The sequence below is a fragment of the Oppia nitens genome, unplaced genomic scaffold (genome assembly GCF_028296485.1).
Source record: "Oppia nitens isolate AA-2021 unplaced genomic scaffold, nextdenovo-longstitch-racon4-pilon3 scaffold28_pilon_pilon_pilon, whole genome shotgun sequence".
Lineage (NCBI taxonomy): Eukaryota > Metazoa > Arthropoda > Arachnida > Sarcoptiformes > Oppiidae > Oppia > Oppia nitens.
In genome coordinates, this window is record NW_026533208.1 from 11,819 (window position 1) to 32,165 (window position 20,347).

Below are 20,347 nucleotides of genomic sequence, written 5' to 3' on the forward strand. Positions count from 1 at the left end.
AATTTTTTGTAAACCCTGTAAACAGGTTTTTTGCTAACTAATCAATACGTAAATTATTGATGTGTTTTTTTGCATTACTTTTCTATTATAAGTAACGTTTATTCTGAATTACTACTAATTACTAGTATCACTAATACTGTACACAACATATGTGTTGTGTACAGTATTAGTGATACTGTACTGTATGTGTAATAATGTAATCATAAAATTAAAATCTAATGATTAGAAAACTATTATAATTTGGAATTCAATGTAAATATAAATGAAAATCATATGAAAAAAAAGTGTAAACAAAACAAACAAATTGTTTGATTCATTGATTTTTTTGGTATTTTTTTGGTTTTGGTTTTAATTGACAACAAATCAGTTGTCAATTGTTGAGTCTTGAAAGTGAACAGACATTTGACACATCAAACCAAACATGACTTCATTGCATAACAATCTCTTCTACAACACTCTTGTGGTCAGTATATCATATCATATTATATATGGTTGGTTTGGATCAGCTATAATTGATTGTCTTGTTTTTTAACGCAGAAGTCGTACGCCAAGCGATACAGAGAGGCAAAGGACAAGTGTTACATAATATGTGTACCAATTGATGGCAGTTATGATACCACTGCCATCAACGACAAGTTTATTACGGCTCATATACTTAAACCGTCGCCGCTTCTCAAGAAGTAAGTGTTCAAAAAAAGGATGATCTGCTGTTGATTGGGATCTACTAATTGATTCACTGTTTTCTTCTTCTTTTTTTTGTCGGGTTTTCTTCAGTCATTTTGTTGCCTCCAATAATAAGCATACGTTAGACGCGGAAATCAATGGCCAAGTGATACGTGTGACCAGAGGTTTGTGTTGTTGTTGTTGTGATTACCAATTGATTGATGAAATTTGTAACTCTTTGTATTGTTTTATTGATTGTCTTTTAATAAGGTTTTGACGATAAAAATTGTGAGACAATCAACATATTGAGCGAAGAGATTGCTTACAATAACGTAAGTTTGTATTTATTTTTTCATTAATGAATGTAAATTTTTTTGTCGATTATTGATTTAATTTTTTTTTTTTTTTTTTGGATCAAAAGCAATGCAAAGAATACCGAATACTAATATGTGATAATCCGTTGCTTAACTCATCAAACAGACGGATCAGCTGTGAGTGCAATCATCTCAGTCAAGACAACACATCGCTAATGAGTTTCGATGAGTTAGTATTGCATTGATAGTGATATATAATTTATTGTAAAACAAATTAATTTTAATATTTTTTTTACTCTACTATTAGTTGTGAGAAATTTTTAGTTAAATTGTCGCCAGAATTGACTGATTCATTAAAATCAGAAGTCGACAAATTTCTTAACAATCAGACTGTTTTACCCAATTATCTCAATAATACCAAAGAGCTTATTCAAGATATTGTTGAATTTGGTATTCAGGTATTTATTAATAATTTTTATTTCATTATTATAGTTTAACATTAATGTTATTGTAATTTATTTATGTATTAATTAATTTTAATTTAATTTTTTTTTTTTGGTAATCATCAGAGTTTTACAAGTTTATCAAATGATTCCCAATTAGGTACAGCTATTGAAAGGTTTGTAATATATATATATATATATATATTTAAATTACAAACTATTTTCTAATTTTAATTAACTGTTTAATAGTTTTGTAATTGGTTTATGTCATCACAAACTATTTTTGGCAATTAATAAATACTGCGAAAGAGATGATAAAAAGATTTACGAAAATTTTATGAAACTTTTCAAACGAAGCATAAATCCGGTTGAATTCGGAGCTCAGAAAGTATTCACTAATTTTACAATAAATCCAAACATTTTGGCCGAATTGACGGACTTAGAGATTAAGACAACACCATTGGAAAAACTTTACTGTTTGCGAAAGATATTAGATTTAGTTACCGATCAGCTAAACAAAACGGTTGAAGACTACTATCGATATCTACCGATAGGTCCCAAACGAGATCCCATTTGTATTATGTCGGATGACTTGATTGCGACACTCATCTGTGTACTGACAACACACAAACCCAAACAGTTTGAGAGTGAAATCACTTTTATTCAAACATTCAGTTGGAATATACCGCAAAATAATGAATTCGGCTATTCGTTGGTAACGTTCGAAGTGGTCAAAGAGTTCATCAAAAGTGATAGCTTTTATCAGAATAATAAACCATCAAATGGTCAATTGAATAGAAGAGATGATAGATCTATGACAACAAAAAGCGCACATCAATCCATGAGCAGTACTAACGGTGGTAATAGTCCTAATGCTGGAAACAGATGGACCAGTGGTAGTAGTAGTTCACCGTTGGATCGGGAATTGGAGAAAATCTCAAAAATGATGGACACATCCAGTATTACCGGTAGTAGTAGTAGTAGTAATCGTAATAATAGTAGTCATCGGCGTAGTCTTCATTCTAATCAACAACGAAATGGTGGTCCAAGAAGTTCTGGTGACAACAATTCAAATGAAGATGATTTGGGGTAACATTTATTTTTATAGAGAATTACCGTATATTCACATAATTTTGTTATTTGTCTGCATTTATAGGGAGTTCTTAAGCACTTTAAGTCAAAATACATTTAGCGTCGGCTGTGGAAAACAAATATGATTTTTTATTATTATTAATAAATTATTATTAATTTACTGTTTTATTAAAATATATATTATAACAAGTTTTATGTGATTATAATAAAAATGTTTATTTTTTAAAATTTTATTTATAATAAATAATAATTATTATTTTTATTAATTATAAATGACTTAATTATTACCTAATTTTTTGTCTTTATCTTACAAAACATAATTGCCTTTCCTTTGAAAGTATCTCATCTGTGCCTCAGTTAATACCTCTCCGACTGTTCTCTTAGTAAACATTTGTATCAATAGTTCTCTTCGGCTTAACTTTGGTTTCCTCTCTTCTTCTGTTTCAGCTGTTGTCTCATCATTAGTGGTCTCATTATTATCAACTAAATTATCACTAGATTTCTGGTCATCACTACTGGTGGTGATAGCAGTCTTATGTTTGTCATGAAGTAATTCATTGGTTCCACTTTTACTTTCTTGTCTCTTGTTTATCGTTTTATTTGATTGATTATTAGATTTGTCTTCAAAATTGGGTTTTTTAAACAGATTTGGTTTTTCTTTGCTTTCGTCCACTACTTCGCCATCTTCTTCCTCTTCCGAAGAGCTCTTTCGGCGAGCTCTGAATTGACGATTAGGTTTAGATTTTGGTATATCTTTTACTTTAGTTTCTTTTGCTACATTTGCTGCTAACTCTTCGGATGATAAATCAGTTTCCGATGTTTTCGGTTCGGAAGACATGTCTCTATTAAGTAGATTTCGGTAAAAACCGGACAAATCTTGTTGTTTCCTTACATCCAACATATCTTTCAACAAAACAAAAACGAAAATTACATCTAAAAGAACAACAATATCACCGAAAACAGTATCCATACATACCTTCAATCTGTTGTTCCTTTTGTTCCTTAAGCTCCAAGGCTTTCATTTCTTGTAATTTCTGTTTGTAAGCATTGGTCACAAACTGTTCCTTATCTGCAAACTCGTTGCCCTCGAGTTCTCTTTCTTTCTGTATTTTTCGTTCAGCTCTTCTTTCTGTTTCTAATTTTCTGTTTTCCGAATACTTCAGCAAAGTATTCATATATTTAGGTTTCGGTCGTTCTTTGTTTTTCAAATCCGTTTCGATCGCCACTTTTGTCTCTTCTTTTTTGGTCTTCATATCGTCATAAATGCTATCGTATTCAAAGACATTGGGATCTTCAGTAAGCGCTCGACTAATATCCAACTGTGTCTGTCGTTTGACGCCCGACGACGTGTCCACTCGTTTTTTGACATTAGGTCGACTACTATCTTCATTGCCGTCTTCATTGTCATCGGAATCGCTTTCAAATATATTCTTCTTGAGTGTGGCGATCGGTTTGTTTGAATTTTTCGACAATTGAATCAATCCGTATCTAAAAACAAAAAATTAAAATTAAAAGACAATTCAATCAATGATTTAAATTATGGCCACAAAAAAAAACTATACAATACTTTTTGGTCTCCATTTTTGTTTATGTCTGGATATGTCTTCGCAGATGAAATAAAGTTTGGTCACAGAATTGAATTCAAATGAAATGAAAGTGAAAAATCAAAATCAAACGAATTGAATGAAACAACAGAAAAACAACAGAAGAAGAAGAACATGTCTTTTGACATCATTTGTTGTTTTCCATGACTTTCATCGACAACTGCTGCGACCTCTTGTACTGTCTTTCAGTTGTCTCTCGTTATTGACCTTCAGGTGAAGTATTTTATATATAATTATTATTATCGGAATCAGATTAGGAGACAGAAAATCATTACCACCACAACTACTACTACTATCACTATAACTGCTAAGTAAAGTCTTCTCTGGAAAAATGTTTAGCAAATCAGCCAAATGTTTGTCACAAATCTGTCTGAAGAACAGCCGATCCTTCAGTACATCCAATCAGGTTTGACAGACAAACCATTTATTCATCAAAATTTTAAAGAATTATTATTCACAAGAATCTAATGACTGATTTGTTTCGCAATTCGGGTTTTTTCCGATACTTTTTTTTAGGTCAACTCCAAGGTTGCTGTATTGGGTGCGTCGGGAGGTATCGGACAGCCCTTATCGCTGCTTCTTAAGCATAGCTCACTGGTCTCCGATCTGAGTCTCTACGATATTGCCCACACAGCCGGTGTGGCCGCCGACCTGAGTCACATCAACACACGGGCACGAGTTACCGGCTATGTCGGACCCGATCAGCTCAAGGCGGCGCTCGAGGGCGCCCAAGTGGTTGTCATACCGGCCGGAGTTCCCCGAAAGCCGGGAATGACTCGCGACGATCTCTTCAATACCAATGCGTCTATTGTGCGCGACCTGTCCATCGCGGCCGCCAAATATTGCCCGAAAGCTATGATCGCAATCATCTCGAATCCGGTCAACTCGACGGTACCGATCGCGTCGGAAGTGTTCAAAAAGAACGGCGTCTACGATCCGAAACGTATATTCGGTGTGACCACTCTGGACGTGGTTCGGGCCAATACATTCATTGCCGAAGCCAAAGGTCTCGATCCGAATCAAGTGAATGTGCCGGTAATCGGCGGTCACGCGGGTATTACTATTATTCCGTTGATTTCGCGATCGAATCCTTCGGTTTCCTTCCCGAACGACAAACTGGACGCTCTGACCAAACGAATTCAAGACGCCGGCACTGAAGTGGTTAAGGCGAAGGCAGGAACGGTATGTTATTATTTCAATAAATCGCCGGATCTATCGTTTTCCGTATCAATGACACTGAACTTGTTTTTGAACACTTAGGGTTCGGCCACTTTGTCGATGGCTTTTGCCGGCGCGCGCTTCGCAGTATCGGTAAGTTTTTTTTGGTGACCACTATTTACCCGTAAATAAAAAATATAAGTGGATCTAACCATAAGTTTTTTTGTTTGTTTGTTGGTTACAATAGCTTTTGGAAGCGTTGAACGGCAAAGAAGTGATTGAATGCGCTTTCGTTAAGTCAGACGTTACCGAAGCTTCTTATTTCTCGACACCACTTGTGTTAGGCGTAAGTGTTTTATTCATCTTTTTCTTCGTCTTCTTCTTCTTCTTCGATATGATTCTTCATTTATTAACCGTATTATTATTACTTAGAAAAATGGTGTCGAAAAAAATCTTGGATTAGGAAAGCTATCGGATTTCGAACAAAATCTGGTAAAGAATGCCATCAAAGAACTGAAGGATAGTATCAAAAAGGGTGAAGACTTTGCCAATAAATAAATCAATTGATTGTTTGCTTCAAATTTAAAACAAAAAAAATGTAAAAACAATTTAAACAAACAAACAAATGATTATGACTTTTAGGGGATAATAATTATATAATAGAAATAAAATAAATTAATAAAAATTATTAAAAATTCAATGTTTTGTTTTCAAATTTCTTATTTATTTGATTCGTACAAAAAAAAGTGATTTCATATTACAATTGAATTAATTAATTAATTAAATTAAAAAAAATGAGCAATAATTATTGATGAAAAATTATCAAAAAAAAAAAAATTAATATTACTAAAAAATTGGAAATTAATCTAATTAAAAAAAATTAATTATTTAATTGTTGTAGATCATATCCACAAACACACAAATACATATACATACATAGGGTTACATACATTTAAATAAAAAAATTGGTAGACATTTACTATTTAAAAAAAACCCATTTGTTTTGTTTGTATCGTTTCAATTACACATTTTTTACAGACCAAATAAAAACACTATTTAAAAATCCCGTTACAAAATATTAATAAAAAAAACCATTATAAAAAACTTATTAATTCACTAATTGATAAAAAATTAGTGACAAAATTTACAAAAAGCATTTAATCAATGTTTTTGTTTAATTTTTTTTTTTTAAAACATCTATCTATACATTACTGTATACATTAATCTTTAATCATAATGTGGTGAACAACACATTTTTGAAAACTTTTTCACTACTTTTTTGTTTGTTTGTATGTAAAGTACAAAGTGTCGGACCCATTGTGGCAGTGGTACGGCTTGTTTGCAGCTCATGTAGGCTATCAAATACATATATATATCTCAATTATACACAATTAAGAAAAAATTAATTAAGAAGTAGTAGTAGTAAATAAATTGAATACTCATTACATTTCTATACTTTTTTTATACAGTATTTTTTACAATATTTTCAAAAATTTTTAAATAGTCTTCTTAATTTTTTTTTTAAATACAATTTAATACAATTTTTAAAACAATCGATTAGCGCTATATATATATAAATATATATAGATATACATATATATAATATATATATAGTCTATATATATATATATATATATATATATATATATCATATATATATATATCTATATAATATATATATATATATATATATATATATAGATATACATATATATATATATATAGATATTAATATATATATATATATATAAATGTATATATAAATATATATAGATATTCATATATATATATATATATATGTTTAGGACATTTCCCAACTATTCGTTTGTTTGTTATTTTTTGTGTGTGTTTTGTTGTAAAATCCCGAGAAAATCTGGACAGAATCGAGAGGCACAGTAATGTCAGAAAGAGAGAGAGAGAGAGAGAGAGAGAGAGAGATATATATATATATATATATATATATATATATATATATATATATATATATATATATATATATATATATCATTCTACTACTGGTACTGTATATTTGTTAAGAAACTTTCTGACATTTGTTAAAACATACAATTTTTGTTTTGTTTTATTGTATATTTATGTTTCAGTCGGTTATAATTGTTTACAATAATTAAAAAAAAACAGGGATTTTATTGAGAGGATAGGAAAATCTAAGAAAACACACCTAATGACTGACTGACTGACAAAACCTATACTTTTTTTTGTTTGTTTATTCAAACCTAAAAAAAATTATAAATAATAATTGGCTAACAATTGATTAAATGGTGTTTTTATGAAGAAAACTTATTTTACATATAATTAAATTTTAATAAAAAAAAATTAAATTAGAGAAATTAAAAATAAAATGAGTCCAAAATAATAATAATAATTTAATTAAGATTAAATACCTAAACAAAAAACTTTTTTTTTGTTTTATGAGTTGTATAATGAAAATGAATGTTTGTTTTGGTTGTATGTGGTTTTTGTGATGAGTTTTTAAATGAGTGACTATTTGTAATAAGAGATCAATGCATATGAATTGCAATTAATTAATTACTTAATTAAGAGGTCTGTTATGGTATGGTATGTTTTGCTATAATATTATTAAAATGTATGTATTATATATATATATATATAATTGATTCAAACACCAGATAGGGGGGCACTGGTATGTCAAACAGACACACACACAACCAGTTTAGATATCAGTGTTGAATTTGAGGCACATGTCGATAGAAAAAAATTACACTAAATTTATTAATTATTATTAACTCAATCGTTGACTATATTTTCTAAGATATTCATTGATTGATTGATAAGACATTTTGTTTGTCATTATTTTTATGGCAACTCTTTTCGCTAAAAACAAAAACCCCAAACAAATATTTGCTTAAATTGTTACTTAATTTTTTCTTTTAATTGTATTTTGTTTTAAACAAAATACAAATTGATATTTTTTCACAAATCATGATTGTTGTGCTCAAACACATATACATATATATACACACAGAGACAAAATTAAGCCAATCTTAATCACAATTAACACACATTAAATAGCTTTAAATGTATATATATAATAGTCAATCGGATTGAATGATTGTTATATATAAATTTTAAGCTATTTAACGCCCCCAAAAAACATGATGTTTTCAATTAGTGAAAAGAGAGTCACTATTTGTTTGTTTTTTAAAATCACTTGATTGAGTATAAAATTATTATTATTAAAAAAAACTATTTACACATTTAATCCACTGGAACCCCATAATAATTCGCTTATCATTTCTCATTAATGAATTCAATCAATGAAATCAATTGCATTCAATTAGTTTTATGCAAATGTGTAAAATAATAGTTCATAAGTTTTTTTGTTTAAGTTATTATTTTTTTTAAAAAAAAATTAAGATTAATATTATCATTATTAAGTGGGAGAGAGAATACGGTACTTGCAATTTCATCGAGTGATTCTCACTTTTTTGTTTTGTTTTACGGTAAATATAAAATAGTTGATAAATAAAATAAATAAACTAATAATAAATTATATATCAGATAATCATTTTTGAACTTCAAACCAACAAATGATAAGTTAATTAATTGATTGGAGAGAAGTCTTCCGATGATTTGTTTGTTTTTTTGTGGCGACAATCAGTCATCAAATTGCAGTTTCTTTCTCTCTTATCTATCTCTCTCTCTCAYACGCAGTCTTGATGAGGAGGAAGAGAATGATGAAGAGTGTGGTTTGATTTAAATTAAAGACTAAATAATAAAAACTTTTTACGGACGAGAACTAAACACTATAATAGTTATTCCCAACAGTGAGGAGATGGTGGCAATTCCGATGGATGGGCAACAGTTGAACTGTTTAAATAAAAATTTTTTTAGTGATTATCGATATAACCGATTATTATGGTATGCAATAATTGCACCCCAATAAAAATAAATATGATAAGCTATACTACTACTACTACAAACCTGGCGAAACTCTTGAAGGCGGCTGAGTTGGGATTAATACAAAGGGGAACCCTATTAGACAGTGACGATAGCGAACACTTCTCTAGTATTGATTTGTGCAAACGCTCTGTAAATGATATTTTTGATTAAAAAAAATTTAATATATTTTAATATAAAAATTATCAACAAAAAAGGTATGTGTAATTTGATATCAATAAAAGCAAACAAACCTTTGACCGCGTGTACTGAAGTCAACTCTTTTTCAAAGCCATAATCAAACGGTGTGGGCGCCATAGGCTCCAAATCGGCGGCATACCTACGATTTGGACCCACTGTGTGACAGCAACGGCACATACATGAATGATAGCGAAGTCTTCCCTCTTCTAAATACGGATGACTCAAAGCGTTGGTACAATTGATTCGGTTATCCTTTATTTTTGAAGTCAAATTAAAGTAAGGAATAGATAGTAACAAAATTATAGTTAATTTAAACAAACAATGAAAACAATATATTTATTATTATTAGGTAATCACTTACAGGATTAAAGACCAACATTTGACATAATAGATGAACAGCTTCGTGGTTAGCCTGAGATGAGAGATTGTATAGCGACGCCAGCGACGGTGTCTTATGTGGTCGACGCTGGATATGAATGCGGGCGCCTTCGCAGGCGTATCGCATATCTGGCGGCTCCGGTGTGCCCAACAAGTCTGTTATGAGTTCCAACTAAAATAATATTAAATATTAATACCATAAAAATAAAATCGACTCCAATTACAAGTGCAATATCCAAACCTGTTGAATGGGTGTCTGTGCCTGAAATAGGATCCGTCGTCCCAATAGTTCGGCAAAAATGCAACCGACAGACCAGATATCTATAGCTGACGTATAATGTCGGGCACCCATTAATAATTCCGGTGCTCTATAATACTGTGTGACCACTTCTTGTGTCATCAATCTGGATGAGTCTGATTCTTCGACTCGGGCCAAACCAAAGTCGCATATCTATTATATATATAACGAAGAGATTCAAAATCAAAGATTAGATTACCGTAATTACAGACAATTCATTTAAAATCATTTCAAAATTTTGTGAAAACACATACTTTGAGCAAACAATTACTATTAACTAATAGGTTTCCCGGTTTGATATCCCGGTGAAGAATTCTGGCCGAATGCAGATATTTAAGTCCTCTGAGAATTTGATAGAGAAATATCTTCACATGATCTGAGGTTAGCGGTTGTGAGGACACTATTATCTTATGCAAATCGCTTTGCATTAGTTCGGTTATCACATAACTGGTTAAATAAATAATTAAACAAACAATGATTGGATCAGTTAAACAACACACACATTATAATCATTATCATCAACAACAACAACAACAATAGACATACATCTCTTGGAAGAAGTCGATGTGTGGCGGTTGCAATATGTCTGCGGCTGACAACACCTATTGATTGGATTGTATGGTAAATAATAATAATWATTATTATCAATAAGTTAACCATTTATTCATCAACAAAGAAGTAGTTCAAATCATACGTTTTCATGTTTGAAAAAGCACAGCATCTTTATCTCTCTGTAGACCCGTTTACTCGACACCAGATTCTGGAAGACGTTTGGCATTTTCTTGAGGGCCACTCGTTTGCCATCCCGTGGATCTGTTACTGACCTAATAATAATAATAATAATAATTAAGAAACAAATATAAAATATATAAAACAACGACAAAACGCAACAAAAACATTAAGATATATCATATGTATTGTGCGCTCAATTAGTTTTTGGCAATTGATTATCAGTGCATAACGGATGTGTCAATGAGGACAACACAGTCCACGGCTCATCAAGATATGGCACACATTAAGCACACACTTTAAAGACATTTGATAGACATATCATAGACACACATACCAGACCACTCCGAAGGCTCCGTAACCGATAGGCCTGTCGGGCTGCATATCATGGGCAGCGGCCGCTGCTGCTGATGCAGCCGCCGCTGTTGTCGTCGCCGTCAATGAGCTGCCATTGGTCGCCGAATGATAGGACTGCGCGGCTGCGGCCGCCAGCATAACATTGTGCTGATGGTGGTTATGGTGGGCCATAACCAACATTTGTTGGTTCATCTGTAATAACTACTTCCACTACAACAACAACTACTACTTTCAACTACGACTACTACTATCGGTTCCCGTAGTAGTAGACAGTCATCTCGTAAATCCTTTTAATTAAACTCCAAACACATCCACCGATCCTTTTCTTTTGTCAACCAAATCAAGTTGTTGTAAACCAAACACAAACCCACACACACAGTGTCGTAGTTGTGGATCAACTTCTGATTATTATTAATACTATTGCTATTTAAATATCATTTGACATTTGCATTGTTTTTTCTTAAAGAGTTGGACTCTTCGAGAGAGAGAAAGAGATGTCTTCGTATACAACAAAGTCTGTTGTGTTTTTCAAACAACAAAAAAAATCACAAATAAAGAAATATTTTTTTTTTAATTAAAAACAATTATTAATAATACAAATAATAATTAATTTCAGTGACAAATATGTTGTTAATTAATTGCTATTAACACTGGTCTGTATGTGTGATCATATCATCATCGGTGGTAATGACGAGAGAAAGACAAAGTTTTTTTGTTGTGTGTGTGTGTCTTGTGTTTAGTTGAGTATAAACTACTGTATAATAAAAAGCATTTAAACCCAAAACCAAACCATCACTTGATATGAAAGGTCTTTGTCTGGTTAGTCACTGGCAGTCAATGTTAGTCACCCTCTTATGCGAGGCTTTGACTGTCAAACAATGACTCCCAGAGATTGGATAGCAATGTATGCTATGCTATGGGCTTATGGTATGCTATGCTATGTATATGTATGTACTGTATGTATGTGTGTGTGTGAGAGAGAGAGAGAGAGCCTGGAAAACGGGTCGTAAAAAGCACTGCCAATACTAGTGCAGTCTATACAGTGCACCCTCTGATTACAAAACATATAACTAACAAATGATAAAATAATTTATATATTTTAAGCCAATATTTTTTGTCTTATGGTTTTTTATATATATATATATATATATATATAAAGAGGGGGTGGGGTGGGGGTTAAAAATGATCAATTTAAAATAATGTTGTAATTTTTGTTGTTATTTAATTATTTAATTTGTAGATTTTTATTGTTTAATTAATTATAATTATTTTTCTGTATATGATTTTATAATATATATTTTTCTTTAAAAAAAAAAAAATAATAATAATAATAATAATAATAATAATAATAATAATAGTGTACTGGTTTAAAAAATACTGTACTTGGTTAAATATGTCTAATAGATTTAGTTTTTAAAATGTAAAATTTTTTAGTTTATAAATTAGCAAGGTAATTATTATTATAAATCAGAGAATTAAAAAAAAGTGATACAATTTTAACTATAGTGTGTATAGAAAGTTTGAAACTTTATACAATGCAATATTAACTTAGTCATTAGAAAAACTACCTTGATTAATATTATTTTTTTAAAAATTAAAATTTAAAAAACTTATTTGTCGTCTAAATAAATATCCCTTTATTTTTTTCTTGTTGAGCATTCACTATACAACAGTGTTGGCAGAGACAAAATGTTTTTATTATAATACAAAGCGTAATATAATTTAAAGTATAATACAATGTAAAATACATGACCAATTTGGTTTACAAAAAAAAATTTAGCACCACCTATTGGTAAAAGCATTGATATATGCAAATTAAATCATATTTTATAATAAATATAGATTCAATTTTTATTTTAAATTATTTGATTATTATGACTTAGAAAAAACTAGTAATAATAATAATAATGCATTTTCTAGCAATTATATTTTTTACTAAATATTTTAAAGTATTTTTTTAACATAATATACCTGTATATTAGTTTTAAAATTTGTATAATACTGTACATTGTATTTTACTGTATTATACAAAGTCAAAATTGAAAACCTTGTATTTTTCCAACCCTGGTATATACACTAATATACAGTATTGACTATTATTGGCGTTCAAAGAAAATACAACACAAATCACTTCAACATACCATACATATCAAACAAGTCATACATTGCGAACATAGTAACACAGCCAATACTATGTTGGAGATGACTAGTGTAGTAGTGTACAGGTGGTTGAATGCGTTGAATGTATTAATGGAAACACATACACACAAACATAAACCATTCAAAGTCGTCGATCATATGGTAAAGATATATGAATAGATAGCAATACATATAATACGTATAACTATAATATGTTTTTTATTTTAAAAAGAGTTTTCTCACCAAAAAATATAATTATTTTATTTTAAATAATTATAAAATGTTTTTTACTGTATAAATGTTAGCATCGTTTACATTGATGTTCTATATATTTTTCAATACARTATATTCAATATATAGATCATGAATGCAATGTAAATGTATGTTTGTATTAGTGATTATWTATATATATATATATATATTAAAAACCAGTAATTATTAGTTAGTTAGTAGTAAATGAATTGTTTTTAAGTTGTCTTATAATTTTTGTTTTAAGTAAATCAATTGAAGTGAACAATAAATAGCAAGAATTTCCAGTATTTTTTTTTAAATAAAAAGTTATTTACTGAAATATTTACACTACATGTATATTAAAAAAAATAATAAATTTTTTAAAAATTTATTTCTACTAAATATGTAGATGTATAGCATAGTATAGTATTTTATTTTAAATAGACAACTATTTTTAATATTAACAATAATTTCTATCATAAATACTCTATTGTAATAAAGCATTAAATGATACAAGGACATTATTTTAGAATTAAATAAATATTGCTAATTTAGCATGTTTATTTATAATTTAAATATATATATATATTAATTAAAAAAATCTAAACTAAGGTTAATTTTTTTATGTTTAGTAATTTAAATTTCTAAACAAAAAAAACTAATTTATCATCCTCTAAATAGTATATAAAAATAAAATTTATATATACTGTATATTTATTAATAAAATTTTATATATCAGATATTAATATTATCTTTTTTTAATATTTATAATTTTTTAAAATAAAATAATACTGTATTGATTTAATTATAGTTAGCAAAATGAGTTCAACAAAAACATAGTTTCATTAAATACTATACGATAACAATACTAACATATTTTAAATATTTTTATAAATAAATATATCATTATTTTTTGGGGTTATTTGATGAATTAATTAATTAATAGGAAAATTGACAACTTCTAATTGATTTTATTTACAACTAAACAAGTATAATTTATGTTAGTGTGTATATAAATTTATATTAAATATTTTATTTTTGTAAATAAATTTTATTTAAAACAAAACTCTTTTTTCGTTGCCTTAAGTTTTTTTCAAAATACATTTTTTCTTTGAAGTCATCTTTAGGTTAATTGGCAAATGTGTTACTACTACTCATTAAATAACATCACTCATTGATTTTTGGGTCATTTATTTAGCAGAAAAAAATTAATATATATATATATATATATAAATAATTTGTTGTGAAAAATATGGATTCAAATAATGAGAGAGACGACTGTGTGTGTGTGTGTGTGTGTGAGAGAGAGAGAGAGAGAGAGAGAATCATATATTTATTTTTAAAAAACAATATTTTTACATAAAATCTTAAAGTTATATATATATTACTACTACTACTACCAGTCAGACACTATTATTCGTATTTAAATTTGTATACATTTTTTCTAGTGGTATATAACTTAAAGGAAAGACCTACAAAATAAAAGTACTCATCGTTGTGCTGTCCATTGTTGGCTACTACTAGAGTTGTAGTTAAAGCCAAAAAACACAACATTTCCTCTGCAGCAACAACTAGACCACTACTACTACCACTACTACCACCAGTTCCCCTCCCAAACAAAATTCTGAATGCCTTCTCTTTTAAACACATTGAAGAAGAAGACTAAACACCTCAAGAATGTCCACTACAAGTGAGTTAGAAAGAGTGTGAGTGAATGAATGGTGAGACCAAAACCCAACAGACCTTCAAAACTGTGTGTATAGACTGTAATCGACAAAAATATTAGGAAAAACTTTTAGAGGGGGTTAGCCTTTACAGAGGGGAGGGGAAAGAAAAAGGAGATTTCAAGAATACTTTACATCTGTATGTATAAAGAGAAGTGAAGGGAAGGGAAGAAAAATATGTCTGCATTTTAAGACTCACAGGTCCTACAGTACCACCAGTACTACTACTACTACGACTACTCTACTAAATATGGGTTTAGGTCAGTGCTGAGCCCATCTCATCTCTTATAAGAGGGGAACGGCAGGTGTCAGAGAGCCGGAGCTCTTAAAAAGGAAGGAAGAGGAGAAAATAGGGGTCGCATATAATAATGTATACTCTCTTTAAGCTTAACTAATGGTCACTCTTTTACCAAACATTTTCTCCAAGACTTTTGCTTTTCTTTTGCCGCCAATTGCTTTACACTAATAACCTAATTATCATTAAGAGAGAGACTCAAGACATTGTATGACTGGTATTATCTTGTTTTAAAAAAAATGTATTTAACTAATAAAATAAATCAAACAATTGATTAATCGCCAAATAAAATAAATATATCACTTACTCACTATCATATAAATTGTATTGTAAATACTATTGTATATGTAGTTATTAAACATTTTAATTTTTCAAATAATTACTGGAAAAACATTTGTCAATTAAAACAAAAAAATAAATAAAATAAAATGAGGCCAACAATAAATGCTTAATACTAGTGATCGCATTATGATTATAATGGTTGTGTATATACACCAACTGGTCTATCAAATTGCCGGTTATCGGTGGTGACGACAGTAACTGCTATTAATTTATGTTCATTATTATTATAATGTCGATACCGTTTATGTGTGTGTGTATGTGTGTGTATATATGTGTGTGTCTGTATGTGTATGTGTGTGTGTGTGTGTGTGTGTGTGTGTGTGTGTGTGTGTGTGTGTGTGTRTGTGTRTGTGTCTGCCTTTCAACTAAACAATTGTTACCTTTAAAAATGTCACCAAAAAACTGAAAACAATTGGTTTTTAGACAAATAGAGACTTTTAAATACTAGAAAAACAAAAAACATTTGTCTCTTTAAAATTTTTTATAAAAAAATCTATGACTTTACTGTACTGTCAAAAACTTTCAAAAATACATAGATTGTATCTATAATTTTTTTTAATGCTATTACTATTGTAAATTTACTGTATAATAATCATTGTGTTAAAAATTTGTAAATTTTTGAGCATTATTTTTAGTTACTTATATATTCAATAACCAATATATTCCGCAATATATAAATATATTATTTAATAAAATTAGTAAAATAGTTAATTAGTTTAAAAAAAAGTTTATTATACCGTATGTAATTTAATAACTAATTTATTTTAACAATAAATAATGCAATAATTGAAGACACTATTAAATTAAATGAGAATTAGTTTCATTATATTTTGTGTGTAATTTTTTTTAAAAAATAATAATTATTATTTTATTATTATATTAATTAAGTTGTTGTTTATCACTTAATTTTTTTATTGCTTAAGATTTCATGATAATAGGGTATTCATCATATGATTTATTTCACTAATACCTAATGATATCAATATGATGTCAATGATGTTACGTTTGTACTAAAATATACAGTAATATATATATATACARTATATATATTATATAAGAAAAGTTTAATACACTTTATAATACATACAATTGTATTGTAGGCGGAGTTAAATAATATGTATATATATATTGTATAGTATATATCATACCATATAATAGTAATCATTATTTTTATTTGGCTACACCTGATAAAAAAAAGTTTTTAAAAAATGATAATTGTTGGGCTATACAGTAATAATTAATAGTAAAATTATATCAATTAATAATATTATTATTACTATTATGAAAATTTTTATTAATGCTTTCTAATATAATTAGTAGTAATTTATTATTAAATATATATATATAATTTATTAGGAAAATACAGGTAAAACACATACACTTATTAATAATAAGTTATTATTATTATTCAGTGATTATAATAATAGTTGTTTTTTTTAATATAACAATTGTTTTTTTTAAATTTAACTCAAAAATCTCCATAAAGTATCGTTTGTCGCACTCAATGATAGTGTATTGATATTATTATTATTATTATTTGGTGCCAACTCTTATGGTTACATCAATTTGCTTATCATATTTTCCACACTTATGATAATAATATGATTTTATTTTATCAAAAATAGATTACTATTTGCTATCATTTTGATTATTATATTTTTAAATATATTATATATATATATAATTTTTATCATATTTATATTTAGCAATAATTACTAGTGTAAAAAAATTAATTACAACATTACTAATGTATCTATTAATAAAAAAAATATTGTATATATTATTTTAATTAGATATTTATTAAAATTATGCTATAAATTAATTAATTAAGTAAAATTTTTAAATTAAATAATTTAATATTACAATACCTATATATATATATATTACTATTTTTAATTAATAAAATGTATATCATTAAAGTAACATCGTTATTAATCATAAAATTTAAAAATATTTAAAAATATAACCATACGGTATATAAACAAATATTTAAAAATATGATAATATGCACTAAATATATGTAACAATTTTTAAAAAATGTAATAATTACAACAATTATTGTGTATGTATATGAAAATTATATAATAGTTGAAATTATGAACTAAAATAATTTTATAATTAAATGATAACTTTTAAAAACTTTGATTTTTAAAACTAGTATTTTCTAGTATACAATGCAATAATAATATTAAATATAATAAATACTAATACAGTACAGTAATACTGTACTTTATGTAATATCGTACAATAAATAATTTTATATTTATAATGATATTAAATTAAAGTTTAAGTTTTGTAATTATATGCTATAAATTGTAATGTAAGTATACAATATAATAATAATAATAATAATATATTTAAACATTAATTTTTATGAATTTACGCATTGATAGTTTTAAATGATTTTATAATTATAATTAGTATTTAAAAATTTTTGTATCGCTTTGTTAGACTAGTTGACATCAAATTAATATTGTATATACAGTACATATACAGTACATACAATACTAATCAGTATATTATCTATTATTTAATGCATTAATGACAATATAATTGTATTTAATTAATAATAGAAATCATTAATATTTTTTTTGTTAAAAAAATTAATTTCAAATTAATATTCATATTTTACATGATTTATAACATTGCATAATTAAATTGATTATAATATACTGTATATTATTAAAAAAATTATACTACTATTTTATTGTTTAAGTATCGTACAATAATTAAGTAAGTAAATATTATTTTGATAAAAAAAATATTATTATTATTATTAAACAATTATTCGTTATATATTTATAAAATATATATATATAAATTAAAGTCAAGGGTTTAATATAACTATTGTATAATTTATATAATACAATATATACTGTAAATATATTATATATTGAGAAACATATTAGTTTAAATATAATTGTAAATTATTATAAATTTCATAAACAAGATTATTGTGACATTGTTTTTGTTGTAAGTGTCTTGAATTATTTGGACAAATAAATAATTTTTTCAAAAAAAATACAATAATAACTACAAAAAAAAATCGTTTAAAACTGGACAAAAAAAATACTTCTTTAAATCAAATATTTATTTTTTTAAAAAAATAGGCCAAAAAATAAAGTGACATTCAATAAGATTTTTAAATTGAAAATTAAGTTCAATACCTGTCCCTCATAGTATGACACCGACTATAAACACAAACATTATAATTGTTATTTTATAAATAAATAAATTAAGTTATTATCAACAAAAACAACAAAAAAGATTTTATCCAAAAATATAATACAGTATTTAATTTATCAAAAATATAATACAGTATTTAATTTATCATATAATTTTTTTTAGTAATTTTGTGCGTTATATTTAAAAATGTTTGAATAAAATTTGTTTGATATAAATTGTTTTGATATTAATTTTTATTTAATAATAAAAATATACTGTAGCGTCTATTAAAACTTTTTTTGTTTGTTTGTCAAATTCAATTATTTATTTATTTATATATTATTTGTTACAATTTGTTATTTACAACAAATTACCAGTTCTCGAGTCATATTAAAAAACCAATATTCTGGTCATTTAAATTGGCAGTATATATGTTATTGGCTACCGGCGCTCTCTAAAGGTATTCAAATAAAGATAGCAATATAMTATTAATATATCATATACTGTATAATATATATATATTTATATATATATTTATTTATTAATTTATCTTGATAATTTGATAATCATGATAATCTTGATCTTAATAAATTAATCTTTAATWTATATATATATATATATAATTTTCATTATAATCATAAATTTATTATATTTTAAGTTTATATACCATATATATATATCATGATKTGATTTATATTATTTGTATATCATTTTTATATTTAATAAACACAATCACTAATTATTAAAAAAAATAATAATAATTTTGTACTTAAAATATTTAAAAATATAAAGAATTTTAATTTGACTGATATAATAATTTATTTTATATTAGATAACAAAAAATATATTATAAAAACTCATTAAATGAATTTGAAATAGAAATTTATGTTATAATAATAATACTGTAATATTATTATTAATAATATATTAAATACCTGTATGTTTGAGGTGACAAAATCTGTACCTCCTTTTTTGTAATCATTCATCCAACCATAGCATCGCTATTATATTAAATAATATATATATATATTTATAAATTTTGCTAAATATATGTCATATACTTTTACTTTGAATCTAAATATAATTAACAAACAAACAAAATTTTAATTATATATTTGACAATCAATTTTTTTGTTAGTTTAATTTGTTTGATTTGTGATCAACGAGTAAAAACGATAGATAGAAAAAAATGATTCTGATAACTTAACACTAAATTAAATTAGTTTATCAAAATTAAAAATATACCTGTATATAAAAAAAATTATTATTGAAAATTTTATTAAAAATAATTTAATT

At 26.7% G+C, this 20,347-nt stretch overlaps 4 protein-coding genes across 4 annotated transcripts; 2 read left to right on the forward strand and 2 right to left on the reverse strand.

Moving 5' to 3' along the window:
- The first annotated feature begins 335 nt into the window (after positions 1-335).
- On the forward strand, positions 336-2,637 carry LOC128954603 (ankyrin repeat domain-containing protein 27-like). The gene is made up of 9 exons (XM_054300206.1): positions 336-463; positions 538-680; positions 775-848; positions 934-995; positions 1,085-1,206; positions 1,285-1,435; positions 1,547-1,596; positions 1,670-2,509; positions 2,577-2,637. Exons 1-9 carry the CDS (start codon positions 422-424, stop codon positions 2,635-2,637), a joined length of 1,545 nt encoding a protein of 514 aa, XP_054156181.1. The 5' UTR covers positions 336-421.
- LOC128954556 (nuclear speckle splicing regulatory protein 1-like) lies at positions 2,424-4,235 on the reverse strand. The gene is made up of 5 exons (XM_054300150.1): positions 4,080-4,235; positions 3,489-4,000; positions 2,801-3,415; positions 2,537-2,618; positions 2,424-2,475 (listed from the first exon to the last, which is right to left on the reverse strand). The coding sequence occupies exons 1-3, from the start codon at positions 4,091-4,093 to the stop codon at positions 2,820-2,822; spliced, it is 1,122 nt and encodes a 373-aa protein (XP_054156125.1). The 5' UTR covers positions 4,094-4,235; the 3' UTR covers positions 2,424-2,475; positions 2,537-2,618; positions 2,801-2,819.
- Positions 4,236-4,358: 123 nt separating this feature from the next.
- LOC128954557 (malate dehydrogenase, mitochondrial-like) lies at positions 4,359-5,920 on the forward strand. Its single transcript, XM_054300151.1, has 5 exons — positions 4,359-4,522; positions 4,633-5,298; positions 5,377-5,427; positions 5,522-5,620; positions 5,707-5,920. The coding sequence occupies exons 1-5, from the start codon at positions 4,448-4,450 to the stop codon at positions 5,830-5,832; spliced, it is 1,017 nt and encodes a 338-aa protein (XP_054156126.1). The 5' UTR covers positions 4,359-4,447; the 3' UTR covers positions 5,833-5,920.
- Positions 5,921-8,709: 2,789 nt separating this feature from the next.
- Positions 8,710-12,105, reverse strand: LOC128954553 (serine/threonine-protein kinase NLK-like). The gene is made up of 9 exons (XM_054300147.1): positions 11,136-12,105; positions 10,764-10,893; positions 10,616-10,671; positions 10,324-10,516; positions 10,013-10,222; positions 9,755-9,943; positions 9,447-9,645; positions 9,238-9,343; positions 8,710-9,123 (listed from the first exon to the last, which is right to left on the reverse strand). Exons 1-9 carry the CDS (start codon positions 11,345-11,347, stop codon positions 9,069-9,071), a joined length of 1,350 nt encoding a protein of 449 aa, XP_054156122.1. The 5' UTR covers positions 11,348-12,105; the 3' UTR covers positions 8,710-9,068.
- Between the last annotated feature and the right edge of the window lie 8,242 nt (positions 12,106-20,347).